General features: G+C 36.7%; 1 protein-coding gene across 9 annotated transcripts in view; it reads left to right on the top strand.

The window, feature by feature from the left end:
- Positions 1-19396, top strand: part of ZMYND11 (zinc finger MYND-type containing 11) — a 112221-nt gene that overhangs the window by 55162 nt on the left and 37663 nt on the right. For 8 of the 9 annotated variants that reach the window (XM_075144128.1, XM_075144129.1, XM_075144126.1 and 5 more), the window contains one exon: positions 12028-12187. In XM_075144128.1, coding sequence (XP_075000229.1) covers positions 12032-12187 — 156 coding nt within the window. In that variant the 5' untranslated portion in view covers positions 12028-12031. Of the gene's footprint in view, positions 1-12027; positions 12188-19396 lie in introns of those variants that run through there. The other variant, XM_075144132.1, reaches the window with a different exon arrangement.

Below are 19396 nucleotides of genomic sequence, written 5' to 3'. Positions count from 1 at the left end.
AAATGAGCAGATACCAAGCCTATATAGAGTAGACTCTGTCAGTCCCCTGTTAGCTTTGTGCGGACTGACATTAATCAGCATTGATGGGATAGCATGCCAGAAAAGAATTACTCAGTATGAAAGATTACTGTAAAATGAGGAGATTTTCTGGTCCTACAGTTGAGGTGGAGTCGCTAACAGTTGTAGATTGAGTATGTGACCCTCTCAGTTTGACATTTAGTCCTAGGAGGGGGATTTCTTCTCCAAATATCGCTCTATGAAATTTCTCCAGTCAATTTCTGAGAATAGTTAAAGTTAAGGGCCTCTCCCATCCATAAATCTGGTTTTGTTGCCTTAGTTCTTCTGCGGTTCTCTTTTTAGGCTGTCTGCTTTAACAGAAAACAATTTCTAGATGCTTTGATTAAAGCAAAGATGAGAATGAGCAATTTGAACAGGTAGAGAATAATCACAAGAGAGTATAAATAAGAAAATGAGCAATTTGAATGGATAGGAAATAATCATACAAGTCTATAAATAAGAATATGCAATGCAGTGGCAAGGAAAAAAATGAAAGAACAAGATTCTTACAGTATTGCTTATTTGAAGCTCAGAAACTTGTTAGAAAAAATCTGTCACTATTTATAGTACCTTTGATGGAAATTTAAATCTTCCTAGTATTTTGCATGTTGCAACTAAGTAGTCATGCATAAACAAAAATAATAAGTCATAAGAATGATTAGGAGAGCAGATGACTCTGGATTTATAACTAGATAATCCTGTTGTTTAACTTTACATGAGCAGAAGTATTGTAGCACCTGTTATTTCATTGACTGAAATGAAAGCTTAGAAATGTTTTTCTGCTCTGTTGGTTTCTTATCCTTTGTCAAGCCATTCCCCTAAAATATCTGTCTTTTTGTTACCGGAGAGTAGGCTTATCTGAAAACAATTGTTTGAAGTAAAACATCGTCCTGTTGCACAGAAGAATGCAGTGGTTGCTTGAGTTCACTTTTAACCAGTGTTACTGGCTCCTTTTCCACATCTTTACATCATCCTCATGTATGTTTTAAATGTGACCATGTGAAGCAAATAGTGTTATTAAAAGCAACTCTTCAGAATCTGGTACATGTTAATCAAACCCTGGTCAGTTGTACTGTGGTGGAAGAGGTCAATATTGAAGGAGGTGCTCAGGAAAGCTCACATTTTACCAGCTGGTAAAGGATGAGGAAGAACAGTACAGTGAAGTTTTTTCCATGCCATGCAGTGTAATAGCAGTTCGTATTATGCAAGGGTAAGCAAAAGTGTGGAGTACAAGGTCCTACAATAAGAAGCACGGTACTACTTCCTCAGCAGGCCACATTGCTGCTTCTAGTGGCAGCCTGCCTATTGAGTGTTCACCTCTGAGAAAACTGAATTCAGTTTGTATTGCGTTGGCGTAATTATAGATATATTCATTACAGAAAACAAACACTGAAACACATCACCAGGTGACTCACATCACCATGATAGGGTAGAAAACTCTTAGTTTTAAATACCTCTTCTTGCGTTTTCTGTTATAGTCAAGGACAAGGCACTTCTTTCTGTCTAACTCCACTAAGTCAATCTCCTTTTCCATTTCTTTTACTTTCCTTCTCTCTCTCCCATGATAAACTTCAGTTGCTTCTTTTAGGCCAAAACCAATGGTTTTTTTTCTACTTTCATAACACTATTTTTATGTTAAACCAAGAGAATGAACCAAGTCTAGAGTTTTAAAGCTTGTAAATCCTTATTTATAGAACATCCCCGGGGAAAAAAAAAGTCTTCCGTGCTTTTTCAGCAATTTTTGATCATTTTAGTTGAAAATCATTATATTAATAAAACAAAAAGCAATCTAAAACTGATCATTTGATTCCCTAATAACAAAATCTGTAGTAAAAGTACTGTTTTTGTCATGTATAAAAACTCTGCATTATGTGTGCATAACTATTAGTTACAAGCGTAGCAATGCGTTGCATAGAAATATGATGGACATCAAAACATTTGTCTGGTTTGATACATTAATTTTTTATACTGTTGGCTTCACAGTGAGGTTAAATCATGCATTCAGGTTGAAATCTTTGGACATTTTCAAAAGTTCAGATACATGCTATGAAGTAATAAAAAGAACACTGAAAACTGCATATATGCAGGAAAGTACAGGGAATCTCACCAGCTTTTGCATCGTAACTGATACACAATTTTGCTTGTAAATTTGTACTGAGACTGACCAATGAGGTAATATTCAGCAAGCTCATAAGGATTTTTAACATCCAGATTCACAAAAATGTTGAAGAGAAGTGAGGAACTAAGCTAAACACTCATATTTTATAAGACCCTGAAGAAGAAATGACGGATTGTCATCAATTGCTCCAGGGATGTTCACAATGGCATATGTTCATTAAATTTCACCTGTGTTACCTGTAGATATCTGCATTTGTCATAAAGCTTTTATCTATTTGTTTATATTGTGTTTAATCTTAATTTTGTTTATGAGTTCATCATGATTTACTGTTTTGGATATTATGTAACTTTAATATTGCTGGTATTAATGGTCCATTTTAAGAGCTGCTTTTAGACATTTTTGACTAAGGAGGGTGGAAGCAGGGATGACAGGAAAAAATTGCAAACTTTCCTTGGAAAAAGGCTATAAAGAGCCTAGCTGCATTTGCTCTGAGTAGTAGTAGAATTACAATTTCTGAATTAGTAGATTTGGTTGAAGTGTTATCTTGAGTTTATAATGCATATTAATAATTACTTTTTTTCCCATCAAGCTTTTTCCTCGATATAGATAATTTCTTCAATTTGTGTAACGATTCTATTTAATTACATTAATTAAACTGATTAAAGGAATACATAAAAAGAAGTCCAGATATGTTAAGCAGTGTTGTTTGTGATTTGTCAGGGATAATTGTTCCTTCAACTTGGTACTGAACCACTGTCCTGCCATGTGATAAAAAACATTGCTACCTGAATTGCTGGGTCCGCTTCTCAGTGCTGGCTGTCATAAGACTAATTCAGTGCCTAGCGTAGAAAACTCTTCACCATGGGACTGACAGAGATTCCTCCAGCCTTGCCACCTTTTTTTCCTGCTTTATGCTGACTACATGGAATGGAAAGGATGCTGTATCCACCTGTGCAACCGTTATGCCTGTGGGGGTTTAGCATAAAAGGCTATTTTGTTGAGGACTAGAGCTTGAGGTGAGGCTAAACTTTTTGTGTATTTGCTTTGATCAGAAATATTAACGCATACACATCTAGCTCCTACAGTTCATTCTGCAAAAAATAAATAGAGAGGTGCTTAGATGTTCTAACAAATTTTGCTTGATCAATTTTCCTTATCTAATAGTTCTTCTCTTAAGAATGATCTTATGTGGTATTGTTAGTAGGGCAGTTTTTTTTTTTTATCTCAGAGGTCAATGTTCTTCATTGATTCAGTAGGTGAAGTCATCTCTGGGCTGAGCATGAGTATGACTGGTAAATAAAATGATTCACACTAACAGCACAAACACGTGGTTATTAACAACAGCCATACTCCTTGTTTGATGTTTGCTAAGTGCCAACTCATTTAAACTCTTCTTACTGTGTTACTGTAAAAATTGTAATGTTGAATGTTTAATACTTTTATTAGATAATACATGCAAACTATGAACTGCAGTATAAATATTTAGGAGAGTGGTTGAAGTGTAACTGACTTGAAAATCACTACCTGCATTTTCATTTTAATGAATATTCTGATGTACTCCATACTTCTATTAATATTTGTGTTGAAGTTGTGTAAGTTCACACAGAAAAATACATAACACGCTATCTTTATTTCTAATTACTAAAAGCAATCCAATTTACTTTTTATGTCATGACCACTATTGATTTTTGCTTGAATCATAACATCTTTATAATATTTGAAAGTGAAACTTCTAGCTTATGTTTGGTTTCTTTGCTGTAAATAAATGTGGCTTTCTATTAGAAGTAAAATATAAAAATGAGTGTGACACGGCCATTTAACAGGTTGTTATCTGGCCTAAAGTGCTCATCAAGGCTTTCTCTGTAATCAGTGGAGAGAGAATGATCTCCAAAGCACTACTCATACCATCTATTTTAGGCTGCGGTCTCATATTCCCATTCATGTAAACAATATCATCACCAAAAGCAGCAGCCCTGCCCTGATGGCTTTTCCAGCCCTTGTGCTGTTCCCTAGCTGGTAATTAGGTGAACATTTGTGTGACAGTGTGATGATTTTGAAACTCAGCCAAGTTAAAACTAATCTGACCAAAAAACCACACAACTTCTTGTTACTTTTAACCCAGATAAGAATGGAAATTAAATTAGACAGAAATCTCTGAAAAACTGAATCATGAAAGCACTTGAATGTATTTTTTTTTAAGCATGTTTTGAATTGAGGCGCTCAATATGAGCTGACTAAATATTTCATTTGCAAGGTATTAGCCAGGTTGCTATATTCTGAGTCATGTATTACTTGTTTGTCTCTTCAGTACATCCACAGAAAAGTGCTGGATGAAACAGTGGCTCTGAATATACACAAGCAATTTTACATATGCATGGGTTGCCACTGGACGATTAGTGCTCCTGTTTGTCAGTGCTCAGTGCACACATGTGTACATTACCAGCAGTATCACATACAACTTTTTAGATTCGAAAAATGGGAGTAGAGCCCTTTTTTAGATAAATTCCTCCTTAAGAAGGTGGTAGTAGTTCTAAAAGGGAGATTTTTGTAGATAAGAATTGAATAGCTCGGTACCTTAATTACTTGCTTTTCATGGTCATATGGGTGGGTTACACAATCTTAAGTGTATAGTGAAGTTGTATGAGTGAGAATTTAAATTACTGAAACAAGGAATTACCTGAGTTAAAATTACCGTGTTTTTGACAGAAATGACCCAGGTGATTAATGTTACAGGAAACTGCGTGGTGCCTGGGGTATCTAAAGCATTACTCCTTAGCTTTGTTTTAGCAGCAGCAGAAGAAACATCAGGCAGATCTGAGTTTCATTGAACTGCTGGATCTCACTGTTTAACTATCAAGCCTAGTGTTCTTTTTGTTTTATAAAAACACCCCACAAAATTAGATTCCATATTCATGCAAATGCTGTATTTCTAGACTATGAAGGAGAGATGAAACAAATTTTAAAAACATTTCCTACTTAGATAGTGTACATGTCTTCAGAATGAATGTTGCAGATACTGATGTCAGAGGGAAAAGAAAATTCATCATTTCTCTGTTATTCAGTTTCTCTGTGTCCCCTACTTGGAATTTTGGATTGCACAAAAGGTAGATCATATAAAATCGGTGTGCACTGCACAGGCAACAGCTCTGTCAATGCCTGTGTGGTCTATGCAGTGTGCTGTTGGTATGTGAAGTGCAGTGGATATCAAATGCAGCCTGTTCATATACATGCATCTCTCCTTGTGAAGTGTAAATACAGAGGAAGAATGTTATGCTTTGGTTGTCTTTATCTTAGTGAATTTAATCCAGAATCGGAACTTCAGAAACTGTAAACATATCAAAAAGTATCTTAGAAAACAAAAGTGTGCTGCTATGTCCCCACTGTCAATGGTTCTACTTTCTCTGTGTGCCTGTACTGTCTTCAGCTCTCAGACCAGCTCTCAGCTTCTGGCAAGCAGGGAATATATATTTCAAATATATTGTTTTGAAATACAAATACCCATAATGTTTAGCCTGTGTTTTGTGAAAGTTGACTTGTACCACAGTGCTACATCTGGTGGGAGTAGGCAGCCTACACTTCTGAGTTGAGACCTTGAGATACAACTGTGAGCAGAAATCTTCGCCTGGCTCTCCACAAGGATAGCTAGTGGATTCCTGAGATTTGAGCCTGGGTATTTTAAGTTCTTATGCTATGTAGCTGTATGTGTTACAAACAAACAAACAAACAAAAAAACCCCACAGCCATCTCTTCCATTTTTACTTTCAGTATGACCAAGTGACCTGTTCTTTGCAAATTAAAAAAAGTCTAAAAGAAGTGTGTGGGCCTTCTATAAAACTGCTGTCGTACCCTGAATCTAAAGCAAAAGGCATCATTTCTCTCCAGACGTAGGAACGCAATATAAAACTCAGATTTTTGGCTGCTTTCTTTCCATTTTATGTATTATTCCTTAAGGTTTGTCCCTGAATCTAGGACATTTTTATATACTTGTAGGTAACATCTAAAATTAATGGCAGTCTTTCAGTTCAGTCTAATGTGATCTGCTGTATTTTATCACATCTCAATTGTGAGATGGGCTCTGCATACAAGGAAATCTTAAGACCTCTGTTTCTCCCTGGATGAGTTGCTTAGCACATAGTCTGCCGCTGCCAGCAGACTGCTACTTCCCTTTGCATCGTGGAGGGCGGAGGCATCCAGCATAGACAGAGATAATTGATCAGACCAAGATTACAGTGTTTGCCACTAAAATTAGCATCTACCTACACTTGTCACACTGTTGTCTTTTATAAAAGGCAGCTATTTCCTATACGTATTTTACTTTAGTCTTTCACAGAGATGCTTGCTGTAGCATTTTTTCAGTATTTTCCTTTTGATGAGTTCCGGTGGCTAAAAATGCCATTCTTTATGAGTCCAGAAAACTGAGATTTTTTTTTAAATATTTGTGTCACCTTTCCACCTTAAGTAACCTTCCTTCCTTTCTTCCTTGGCCAGCTTTGTTTTTCGGGCCACAACACAGCTTCGCCCATGTAAACCATTCGCTGCATCTCGGTAGACCACAGTTGCCTTCAAGAGGACTCTTTTGGGGGCAGAGTTAGCTATTTATGTGCATTATTTTGTGGCCATATATATTAAGCTCTTTGCAACAGGGTTTGGCTTCGTGTTGCGTCTTGCACAGCACCAAGCAAAAGAGTTGTGAGCTGTGTGACAGCTGTAGGCGAAAAGTTCACCATCTGATCCCCTGCAAGTGCCAGCTACTTTTGTATCTGTTTTGCTCCCATGGTGATCGCAGCTTTGGAGTGTGCTTCCTCCACACCCCTTAGATGACAACAAACCTTTTTCTTGAGTTTTAAGGTGTGTTAATGAAGCACATGTATTAGATGTAGGTTTTAAATAGAAAGACATGCTGAACACTGGCTAGTTCGAGAAAATTTTTTCAAAGTTTCAGGTGTGAATTGCTCATGTGCTGACAGACTTTGGTGCTTCTATAATGTCTCCAGTATATTGGGCAGGCAAGTGGTTTAAAGGTGGGTTAGAGTACCCTGTGGTCCAGTTTTGTTTAGCAAACGGAGGTGGCAAGATCCAGTTGTCACTTAGTAATGGCATGAGTTATAGGAACTTCTGCAGTTTGTTGCTGTGAAGGAGAGAGACTCTGGAAGGGCACATACCAGGTTGCCCTGCATATCATATCATTGCAACGTGGCTCAGGTGGGGTGTGCAGCAGATGGCTGTGTGGCGCCGGGATGCTATGAGGCCTGTGAGAACTGCTCCAGTCCTCACCTCCAGCTGTGCTGACCCCTTGGGCTGTCCCTGTGGTGTCTGAGAGATGGTCAAGGTTTTAGGATGGGTAACAAAAATAAGGTATATAAACAGAAGAATAAGATGATATTTTATTGCTGCTACATTAGAAAAGACCTGACTACTGTTTATCTGCAGTGCCAAATAGGTTTAAAATTGCTGTTTCACATTTTTCTGATTGGTATTTTGTGTACTAAATACACATGAGCATGGACACATGCATACAATCTACAAATCTATGAATGATTATCCTCTATCATTCTCTAAATTTTTTCATTTGCTGTCGGACAGGTGTGCACATATATTAGCTATGGACATATGTGCATTTACCTGATTCTGTTGATAGTATCTTGTTTCTGAAGGTCAGCACATTTACATACACACTGGATGGTGTGACAATGCTGAGGTTTGTTTAAGGGTGGTAATGAACAGCCTACATGCTAAAGATTCTTATCCTTTGCTTTCCAAGTGGTGCAATAATTGAAAACATGCTTTAGTAGGCTCTTAGAAGTTGATTACAAAAACTGTAATTTTGCTAGATTTGCTAGATTCTTCTATGCTAATGTCAAGGAGGTTTCCGCTGCCAGTTTATAAATGGAAAAAATATTGGCCTATAAATACTGTAATATTGAGCAGCAATTCAGTTGCTTCTGTGTCCTGCAGACAGGCAGCCTCTTTTGGTGAGATTTGGAATTTAATATGCAGATTATCAGGTCAAACCTCCTCTTTTCATCAGACAGACCCTCATTTTATATAGTAGGGATTAGCACAGTTAAATTGTATTTTGAAATGGTTGTTTCAGCCCCCTATCTGATTAGGGCTGGTTTGCTGATTTAGGGGATTTTACTGTCTCTATGCCTTATTCTTACCCATCTGAAAGCGTATTTGCTTTACTTCTTGTGGCTGGCTACATAATAGCAGTATAGGGATTGTATTACACTTCCCAATCTGTCGATATGGAGGACTGGGCAAGAGCATAACAAACCAGTATTGCTTCAACTCCCTGTCTCCAAGGTAAGGCTAATCAGCTTTTGTTGAAAACAGCAATCGGGGATTGCTTTATTTCTCTTACTTGTTTTTTAACTTCTTGGTGCCAGATGCTTCAGTGCATGCAATGCCAGGAAAAGACATGCGCTCCCTGGATTAGTAGTGTCACTTTTGCACAAAGACATTTCAATATTGTTTTTCCCCGATCCAGTAATGAGTCTGATGTGGTAGTTAGGACTCCAGGCATCATGCTTTCTGTCTCTAGGCTGGAGTTTAACTTATTTTGTGTTTCCAGCATCTTTCACATGTTGTGACAGTTTTTCACATTTCATTATTAAAGAACTTTAACTATCTTTTCTGGTTCAAATCCTGTGCCTTAATAGCTTCTTAGTTTAGCTGCCATCCTTCTGGCTGAAAAGAAACAAGATAGGATTTCATCCAGACCCTGCCAGTGTTGTTTTATAGTCTTTGTGAATATCTAGCCACATACACTTTACAGGTTTTAATGTAAGTAAAAATTCAGGGGTAGGGGGCACTTTTCTAACAGCAGTTCTACTCTTCGAAGTAAAAACGTTCTCTCTACATGTGTCTACTTTCCTATGAAAGATGATAGCATTTGACTTTAAACGTGGAAAACATAGACCTTATGGATCTCCAGACTGCACATTCTGAACATTGATTAAAGTATTCTTCAAAAAGCTACTGGGGATTTATTACTCCCGATTTACAGCTGGAGAAAATGAGGAGATTGTTTAGTTGGTGGCAGTACTTTCACTCCGGTTGAGAACACAGATTGTATTTGAGAAATGGGAGACTCTGAGCCTTGTTCTCCTTTTCACTACTGCACACCCTGCCACAGCTGAAATAGGCAGATTAAACCTCTTAGCTGATTAGAGTTGGTTTAACGCTTTTTGGTTTGTATTAAATATCTGTTCTGTTCAGAGATGTGAGTGAGAAATATTCACAAAACGTGTAGCTTACATTCAAGAGTTTTGTTGGACTGTGTTTCTGCAACTATGGATGATGCAATGCAAAATACATGGTTTCTTCAGCAGGATGCACTGAAGATTATGGCACTGGGTTAACACTTGATTTCTGTTCTCAGACGTATAGCAGCCTACTGTATAACTGTAGGGAAATCACTTCCCTGCTCAGTGCCTGATTTGTTCCATCAGTAAAATGGGAAGAATGATAGTTAGTACCTATGCTATGTATTTTGAGACCTATGAAAGACTTGAAAAAATTGCAGAAGACATGAATGCCGTGGCTCTGACTGGGAGGTTGTTAGTACAGCGTTAAAATCAAAATTTGCTGAAAAAACAATAAAGTTAGCAAATGTTGACAAAGATAATTTGCACTTTAAAAAGCTAGTTGTGTTTGCATAAATATGTGTATATGTGCACACACACATGAAATACATGTAACATGAGTATATAAAGAAATGAGTTGTTTTCCCTATTTCAGGCAGTTTTAAAGCTTCAGCACTTTATGCCTTAGCAAACTAATGGTATTCACTTGCACTCTGTTTGAAAGTGAAGTAATAGTTTTGAGTGTCTGCCTGTTAAGCCCTCCTTGGAATTTGGAGAACTTGGAAAACTCATTTGTGTATTTAATATCACTTGAACAGGTTCTCATGTTGAGTTTTGGTTTCTGCAGAAGCAGAGAGGGATCAGGTTGGGCAGATGAGCATCCACCCAGTGTATATATGGAACTGAACTGATGTGCCTATCTTCTGAGTCATTGCTTGGCCCTCGATCCTTTTTGCTAGCCAGCGTAAGATTCATATATATTAGCTTGGATCACAGACTTGCACATAATTTTGTTCTTTCTTTATTAATTTCATTTATTATTACTTACTTTTTATGCAGTGGTAGTATGCACAAACCAACCAGACTTGGACCGTGTTGTGGTAGGCATTTTAAAATATAGTAAATGGCAGCATCTGCCTCTAAGAGTTTTTACCCTAAAAAAACCCCCAAGATCCTGTAAACATGCTGCATTTACATAAATGCCTCTGATACCAGGCAGAAATTTATAAATGTCCTGTGTTGCTCTGATTATTGTATAATGTACTACACAAATATATACTTCTACTCAATCAGAAATTTACTATATGATTATATGCGTTTAGTTTCCTTTAGAGCAAAAAAAAAAATTAGATTAGGGTAAACCAGTTCTCAGCAAATGCTTGAGAGAGAATGCAGGATTGGAAAAGTCCGTTATGCATCCAAAACAACAAGAAGTTTGAAAGTCATATGTCTTCAAAGAGAAGGGTTGATTGGAGGGTTGACCACTAGAGTGGTCTTCATGCCTTATTGTAAGCTTATAACTTCTTAAGGCATTAAAAGTTCCTGTCAGCCATGTTATTAAAAAAAAATCTGAACTGATGTAACTCTTTTTTTTTCATGTAATGATACTGCTTTAAAATAAATTTTCCTCAAGTTTGCTCCTGATATTAAATAATTATGTTTTTTTGTGAAGATTTTTGTGATGACAGTGACAAAAGAATCATGGTTGCTGGAATTCATTATCAAGCATGAAATGGAGGATACTATAGCTGACAGGTTTGTCTTAAAGCAGGCAAATTACAGATTTCTCTCCTAGGAGACAAGTAAAGACAGAGTACCTGGAGAAACCAAAAAAGGGAGAGAAATTCAGTTAGTCCTGTAACTGTAAGAGAGTTGTAACTAGAAAAATATGTCCACAAACAAGATATTTCCAGTCGGTTCCAAGTCAATTCACTTATCTGCTGATTGCATGCGATTGCAGCTCTCCTTACTTCTCTGTGTGCAGTGACTCATAGATATGTTCTTGGAATTCTGCTAAAAAAAATTCTGAAGTGTAATGATTTAAAACAGGAATGTCGTCTTTTTTGAGGGAAGATCATTTTATGTTGTTTATTCCAAGTTAATATTTGGTGTTGGTCTAGAAGTAAATTATACTGGGTAAAGGTCAACATTACACAACTGAATCTCATGTATATACACAGTTTAGGCTATATATGTTTTGTTCTCACCAGTGCAGTTCATCATAGTGTGATCATTGTGGTTATCTCAAGAAAAGGAGGAAAACCACTTAGTCCTATAGCTCAAGCTGTTGGGTTTTCATATGTGATGCATGAATTTCACATTTTTTATAAATATGTTGTACTCATGAGCATCACGTAGATTTCATTGGTACATCTCCAGACTCATTCTATAGTATGTATGCTATGGCAAGTATTACAATGCAAGTTTCAATTAATTTAAAGAAGTCTCTTTAGAGGCACAAATGGATGTGGAAGTTTAGCAGAGACAAGCCCAAGCAGTGTGCGTGTTAGTTTTGGGGTGTGATGATTTTTTTTGGTAGAAGATTACTGTGCTACTGCTTGTCTAAGTGTGTACATGATAACTTCAAGGGGAAGGAAAGATGACTTGGATTCAAGGGGGAAATTGTATAAATTTTGAGGGTTTAAAAACAACCTAAAACTTAGACTGTGTATTATTTTAAATAATTTGAAAAAGAGTAATTTTTTGCTGACGCATTTTATAGTTTAACACTAACACTTAAAGACTTTTGTGCTTTGTGTGCAGGTATATGTCTCGAGTCCATGGTATGCACCCAAAAGAAACCACACGTCAGCTGAGTTTAGCAGTCAAGGATGGTCTTATTGTTGAAACCCTGACGGTGGGGTGTAAAGGGTCAAAAGCTGGTATTGAACAAGAAGGATATTGGTTGCCAGGAGATGAGATTGTGAGTATAAAATCTTTGAGAAAATAAATCACGATTTCTGGTATCTTAGCATGAAACTTGTTTTAATTTCTATTTAAAGTTATTTATAGGTGCTGTGTTGGTGCTTGAGAACAGGGAGGTAATGCACTCTTAAACTTTTTTAACCTTTTCTATTCCATAGAAGCTCATACTTCTTGAATCCTGAGGTTTTTGCTATGAAACACTGGCAAAGTCCTTTGCTCAGTCTTCTCTCACTTTTATGTAGTATTCTCTTCTACAGCTGTACAGGAAGACAGTAAATATTATTGGTATTACTTGAAATCCTCAGATGTCCTCAAATCCCAAAGATGGTACCTTTAAAAAGAAAATACAATAATTTTTTATTAATCTTGCTTTAATCTGAATCTGGGGAAGAACTCTTCCCTTTCAAAAGTGCAAGAAGTTGTACATTTATATACAAACACACGTGTTTTACAGATATTTGTGAACACCAGGGCATTCAGTTAGGAAGGATTTTCTTAGCAAATTAGTTACAGGCATCCAGACATTGTTCCACTGGATGTGTAAAACAAATATTTAAATCGAGTTAAACAGGTTGAAAGTGATGTGAAGGGAAGAAAAGCATGTTTTCTCTATCCCTTCATAGCTGAGATGGAATGCACTCACAAAGTGAACTGAGAATAGTCCCATAGGCCGGGAAAAAGCTTGCACAATTGCTTTGCCTTGTTCAGAAGCCCAGTCTCTGTATTTACAAGACCATGTTTTCGTAATTAAAAAAAAGGAGTTTGGCAAAGCTATAAAATACTTGAACTAGGAACTGTTGCTTTGGAATATAAAGTGCATTAAATACTGGTAAAATGGACAGCATTGTCTCAGACATAGATGATAATTTAAATTTTGAGGAAAACCAGAAAAAGTCTACAGGAAAATAAATTCTAAAAACCACCAAAATACTCATTGCATTATTGCAGCCATCAATAAGATCCTGAAAGTGAAACAACGGATTATTTTTGTTTTAAAGTGAGAGACATAGAAAGTGGAAACAAGCAGTACCCATAATAGAAAACATTACAGTTAAAATTATCCCCGTTATACTAATTTAAAGTATTGAAATATATATTTAATGTACATTATGTTACTGTTAAGATTCGCATTCTAATTTCATTAGAAACCCTCAAGGGAACCTTTAAAGTATATGTAGCTTTGTTTTTACTATTCTCCCTGGGAGTAAGCATTTCAAAATTCCAGCTTAGCTCTTTTAGGTATTTCTTATGTCAGTTTTATTTGTTTGAAGGTGATGTTAACTGTGCAGACTCAACATGACATAAAGTGTGAGATCTGTAGTTATCTCAAGTATTCAGTACGTTTGTTTCCTCTATTACTAAGGGAAAAAAAAAAAGAAAAAAAAAGAATTAAAATGCCTCATAATAGCCATTTCTTAAATGGTCATTCAAAAAATGTTCCTGCTACTTTTTAGCAACATTTGTCTAACAAAACTTATAAGATAACCAGCATGTAAATTCTCAGTGGGATTACGTAATTATTTTATCTCAGAATGAAAAGAGTTGTCTTTGACTTGACTGAAGATGCTGCTTAAGTCACATTATGAATAGCCCTTTGGTTAGAGGTATTGACTGTGTTTTCAGCATGACTGCTAATCACTGATGCATTGTGCTGTGTCCGTATGTCTGCTGGCCATCTCAGTTGTTCAGAACACCAGTGCGCACTTGACTTAACAGTTTTATGCAAAAATAGGAATCAGCTTCTGATCCAGGCCATGTTTCAACAGCAGCCAACCTCCAACTTCTTGATCCTAATACTGAATCAAAATGCTGCAGACACATGAAGCAAAACACATTGACTTGGTATAAAGTAATTCTCTTTGTTCTTTTATTAAAAAAATTTTAGTGAGTAACAAAGTATCATTGTCATCACTCGACATCAGATCAAGTATTTTCCATTCTCCAACAATTGGTCCAAAACCATGAAGTTTGGTATGTTCTCTATATTGGACACACTGGATAGTTTTACAGATGCTTTGTCTGCACTTGATCAAGATGCAGTTTGTAGTTCTTTGTAATTCAGTACTGCTCGGATCTGGTACTAATGACTGCTGAACCATGAGCTCAAGTTACATTTCACTGAGGACAAACACACAGGAGTCTTTCTGGAGATCCCCTTGTAGGAGATACAACTCTATGAAATAGGGCTATTAATGTTGGAACAGGGATTTCAGGCTCATCAAACTTTACCACTTACAGACAGACTCTTGACCTAATTGTCAAACTCGATTTGACTCGTACTGTAGTAACTTGGAGAGCTCATAATGTGAAAAAGAAAGACTTGAGAACTGATCCACCACCGATTGGCATCGGTACAAAAATGCCCCTGGATTTTAGCTTGTTTTCTGGCACCACAGTGGAAGTCAGTAACGACCAGCAGTTTCAAGGAGTTAGCAAAGGGACACATTCCTGTCGTCCCTCCCCCCACTTTTTATTTGAGTATTTGCGTGATGTTTCTTTACATTTTTGAAGTTTTGGTTCTAAATCTTAGCATTTTAAATCCATATTCAAGTAAATATATTACTGGCCTGGGCCGCAGAACTGCTGAGCGCCTGTATCTGTAACTTATATAGGTGCCTGACTAGAGGTTGCCAGAAGGCCTGAAAGTACTGGTTTTAATGATGACTGTGGACTGATTACTAAATCGTAACAATAATTAAAAGCATACAGATTATGAAAACACAGCTCTATTTGGAAAAGATTCATTCGATAATCTGTGGTACTTGCTTATGTGTTTCCAAACATTTGCCCTATCCAGTAGGTTGACATAAAGATAGATCTGTGCAGTAAGGACACGATCTCTGATAAGGTTACTGTTAGCCTTCAGAGGAATGTATTAAAAAAATTATGCTACTTTGCTATCATTGTTCTATCGTATGTTGAAGCTGTGGTAAAAAAATGAAACAAAATCTCATACATTTAGAGAAATCATACAAAAGAACAAGCTGAGGTGCAAAGACAAAACAGTTTGAGGGCATCAGGAGGAGGCCCTTCCAAAAGGGACAACTCATGTGAAAATGAATATTCTGAAAAACTGGAAAAAAGAATGATCAGATTTAAGAGAGTACAAAATTGTTGTTTTTCTCTCAGATATATGTGGGAGAAATATTTTTATATAAGTTACTAAATATAAAATATGGAGTCAGTTGTCAAACGTACTATATTCCAACTGACATTTAAGGGTTGGTACCTATATAAGAACTTTGCTGCAAATATTATACCTCTGGGGCTTGTGCAGGTACTCATTTTGTTTGCTCATTTGCCATCTATACAGATGTTTTGCAGATTTTCAAAATGTGTTCTCATCTTACAGGCTTTCTCATCTTGCAGATGATTAATACATTTGACACAAAACAAATGAGAGAAGAAATTATTTTCCATTGTTATCCAGGATTTTAGTTAGGAATTTTGCATTTTCACTGTTTGTCGATGCCATTATTACACAATTCAACAAAATCTCTGCAGCTTTTTACCTTGCAAGGGAAATGTCAGTCCTGAAATCTGGTAATGGTACTTTTTCTTTCTAAAAGCTTTATTTCTATTTCTCACGGAACTTGTGGAATTTGGAAGTGTTATTTATTATCAACATGAAAGAAATTATCTCCTTGCTCTTCGGGTTTAGAAAAAAAATTGCAAATCAGTGTTGTTAACTATGTTTTCAATGCAGTTGATAAAATAGAAGGGAAATGTAGTTCTTGAAGAAAAGAGTCATGAATCTCCTTACCTATTTTCAGTTATGCCATGATTTTTATGTACTTTTATCTGTGTAAAATAGTGGTCAGTCTAATTCCAATGAAAGAAATCAAATTAAAACACTAATTATCTTAAGTTACTGTCATGTAACTTCATGGGGAGTTAGGTACAGTTCTTAGAGCTAGTTTGTCTTATTCATTTACACATTTTGTGATTTTTCTACAGACAGTGTGCACGGAGCTATTTTGAGCATTTAATGTGCTAATTCTTCTCCTCATGAGTAAAGTCATAAAACTGCACTGACCCAGAGAGAGGCATTATGAATGTATAATTTCAATTTACATGTGTTCATAAAGCCAAACAATATTGTGCTCTTCTGAAATGGAGATGTGTTAGTAACACGGGTTCATTGTTTGCATCTGAATGCAACATATCTCATAGCACTGCTGTGGTTTGAAGTTGGTTCACAGTGGCCAAATTCTCTAATGAGATGTGAAGAGTGAGGCTTCACACTTCGTTAAGGCACTTTGAACTATTTCTTCACTGACAAAATACATACAAGGTGATTATGTTTTCAAGAAGTCACTCTTTTACAGAGTTCTATTTTCTGATCTTTTAATTGATTGCTTATAGAAAGAGCCTGCAACCCTTCTGGCTAGTTAAGTCTGACTTTAGGGTTTAGATAGTCATTTTCCTGTGCATTTGGTCCTCTCAGTATCTAAATTATTGCCTCTCCAATTCTTCCCTCTAAAAATTTTTTTAGTTTAGTGGAGAGCATGCTATTTGGAGGAGCAGTTTACTTGCTTTCCTGTTTTCAGAAAACGTTAGAAGTAGCACGTACTTTTTCCCAACACACCCATGTATTCATAACTTGCTAACTCATTACTGGGGATTTTCTGATATTTTATATCTAGAAAGTACTGGTGCTTACTCAAAGTGACTCCAGATACTTTCAAGTCTCAAGGCTGCCTAAATAATCCATCTCTTCACTCTGACTGCTTTCCCATCATTTTAACCTTTGTTGTAACTCACTGCCAGCACTGTGAGTTTTGAAGGTGATTTTGTTAACCCTAGTGACCTTAGGCACACACCCACTGGTTATTGTGATTTGATGTATTGCAAGTTCAATTTTGCTAGGATCAATCTGTGAGAAAGGAGTATTTTGGCTGTTACGTTTGTGTTAATCTAAATTGCTTTAGATTGAGCAAAGGCTGGGTTTCTTACTTGCCATGCTTAATTGCTTTTGTAATTATATTGATTTTTCCATGCTAGGTCAGTATTGGTAGCCAGAAGCTGTTTTTTGAACTGGCTATGTCATCTTGAGTCTCCATAAGTATGAAGATAATTGTAAAAAACTTAAGAATGGTCACTGTGAGAGTTTGAATCTTTTCTGTTCATAAAATACACTTTAAATTAAAAAAAAAAAAAAAAAGCAAACCTCAAAACAAAAACAACCTACATGGCTACCAGTTACTTCTAGCAAGCTAGGGGCTTCTAACTAACTAGGTTGAGGAATGGTTTTAATGTGCATCCCATTCATTTCAGTTAGGAGCAGAAGGATAATATGAAACAGCAATAGTCACAGCCCGTGCCTTCATCATGAAAGCTCTTACAACTAGAGAGCACAAAGAGGGAGAACATGCCACACCAAACGAAGAAAAATTTCCTTCAGTGTTTAAAAAATTCTGCATTTGCCTTATCCATCCATATTGCCTTTAATCTCAAGTCCTGTGTGAATTCACTGATCCAAAGCCAAATATAGCCCAAACCATGATAGTTACTATTTCTCACATATTGTAACAAATTGAGGATTTTCCAGGCTGGAACGTTCCAGGTAGATTCCTAATTATTGTGAAAGTACCAGTGTTCTTTACATTTGGTGATTCACTGATGCAAAGAGTTGATGAATGATCCTGTGGGACAGAAAGGTTCAGACTGGCTTCCATCTCTTACTCCACACCTCAGGGAGAGTATGAGGAGGCTTTGAGGGTCAGGCCACATAACAGTCTGTCACATGAGAGCACTCAAGGGAAATGAGCTTCTGGAACTCTTTGAATCTCTCTTTGCTGTCTATTTTTCCATCCTCTAAGGTCCCATCATCCAGAGCCTATTTTGCCAAGAGACTGCCATCATATCAATCTACTGCATGCTAAAAGGAATTATTTTTCTTGCAAATTGTTATCACAAAGTGCACTAGTGTAAAATTCTACTTATTAATGAACCAAAAATTAGTGTCCACTGGTGTGGATTTGTCAAAGTTCAGAAAAGCAAATATTTTCAAATTGCCTAATCAAAGCATTGACTATTTTGTCCTTGAGAATCAAATTAGAATTCTGAACTCCCACCTCATGGATGAGAAATTCTTGCTGTATTAAAGCCAAGACCCTCTTCTGTCTTTGCATTAAGGCTATTAGCATGTAGCTCATGAGAATGGCCCCACTGCCATTCCAGTGGCTCTTCCTGTCTCCAGAATGGTTAAGAATCATCAACAATTCTCTGCATTTCTTTTCCAATCTTGTTTTTCTCTTCCCATCTGTTCAGGAGTATTTCTTCACTTTCCTCTGCTCATCCTTATTTTTCATCCCCTAAAAAAGGAACTGCACTGTTTGGAGGATCTTCACATTACCAAAGATGACACTAGTAGAGTCCACCTTATTGCATACCTAAGAGATTATATTTTTTTTAAGCTGGTAAAACAACCTCATCAGCATCTTCACTTGCCTCTCCCAGCTTTGCCAACTTGAATTTTAAAAATTCAGTCAATGTAATGCTGTATTCTTCTTTGAGACTTCCACTCACTGTTCTGGAGTTGAGATACTGATGATGTTGTTCACGGCTTTCACAAAATGTTTTTTTCTGACTGAGAGGGTGTTTTGGAGAATGATAATTTACTTACGGATTTGAAGTAAACTAGTCAAACTAGTCTGTATAAAGCTTCCATCATGGGACTCAAATGATGCTGATGGACTAGATGACACAGGTCAGTCCATCTTGAGTTTGTTCTGAAAATATGCATCTTGGTTTTTTCCACCTCTTTTGTGCCAACCCTGACCTAGTAGTGTTGTTTTTATTAATTTTGTGGGTTCAAAATGCTCTGCATCTCTGGCAACTGTCTTGAATCTTTTATTATTATGCCATGCTGGTCACTGAATGAAACTCCATTGAAGCTGATGGGCTTATTAACATTCATGCTTCATTCACGATAAACACAGCCTTCATGCCTTTATATCACTGACAGGTGAAACAATATCAGCCACACCTACAGCACAGGGGACATGGACAAGAAGTTGGACATTTAAGCAAAGTGTGTAGGAAGTTCTGCTGTTGGTTCAAATAAAATGTTTCTGTGTGTGCAGAAACATCAACCTAGAAAAACACTACAAAATCCCATGGAGAAGATAAGGCCAGAAAAGCAATGTAAACATATTTTAAGAAAGAAAAGGGGACGGAAACCCCTTTTGTGCACGATTTTTCT

The sequence above is a fragment of the Calonectris borealis genome, chromosome 2 (assembly GCF_964195595.1).
Source record: "Calonectris borealis chromosome 2, bCalBor7.hap1.2, whole genome shotgun sequence".
Lineage (NCBI taxonomy): Eukaryota > Metazoa > Chordata > Aves > Procellariiformes > Procellariidae > Calonectris > Calonectris borealis.
The sequence above is the reverse complement of the archived record's forward strand: the minus strand, read 5'-3'. Positions and strand labels throughout refer to the sequence as shown.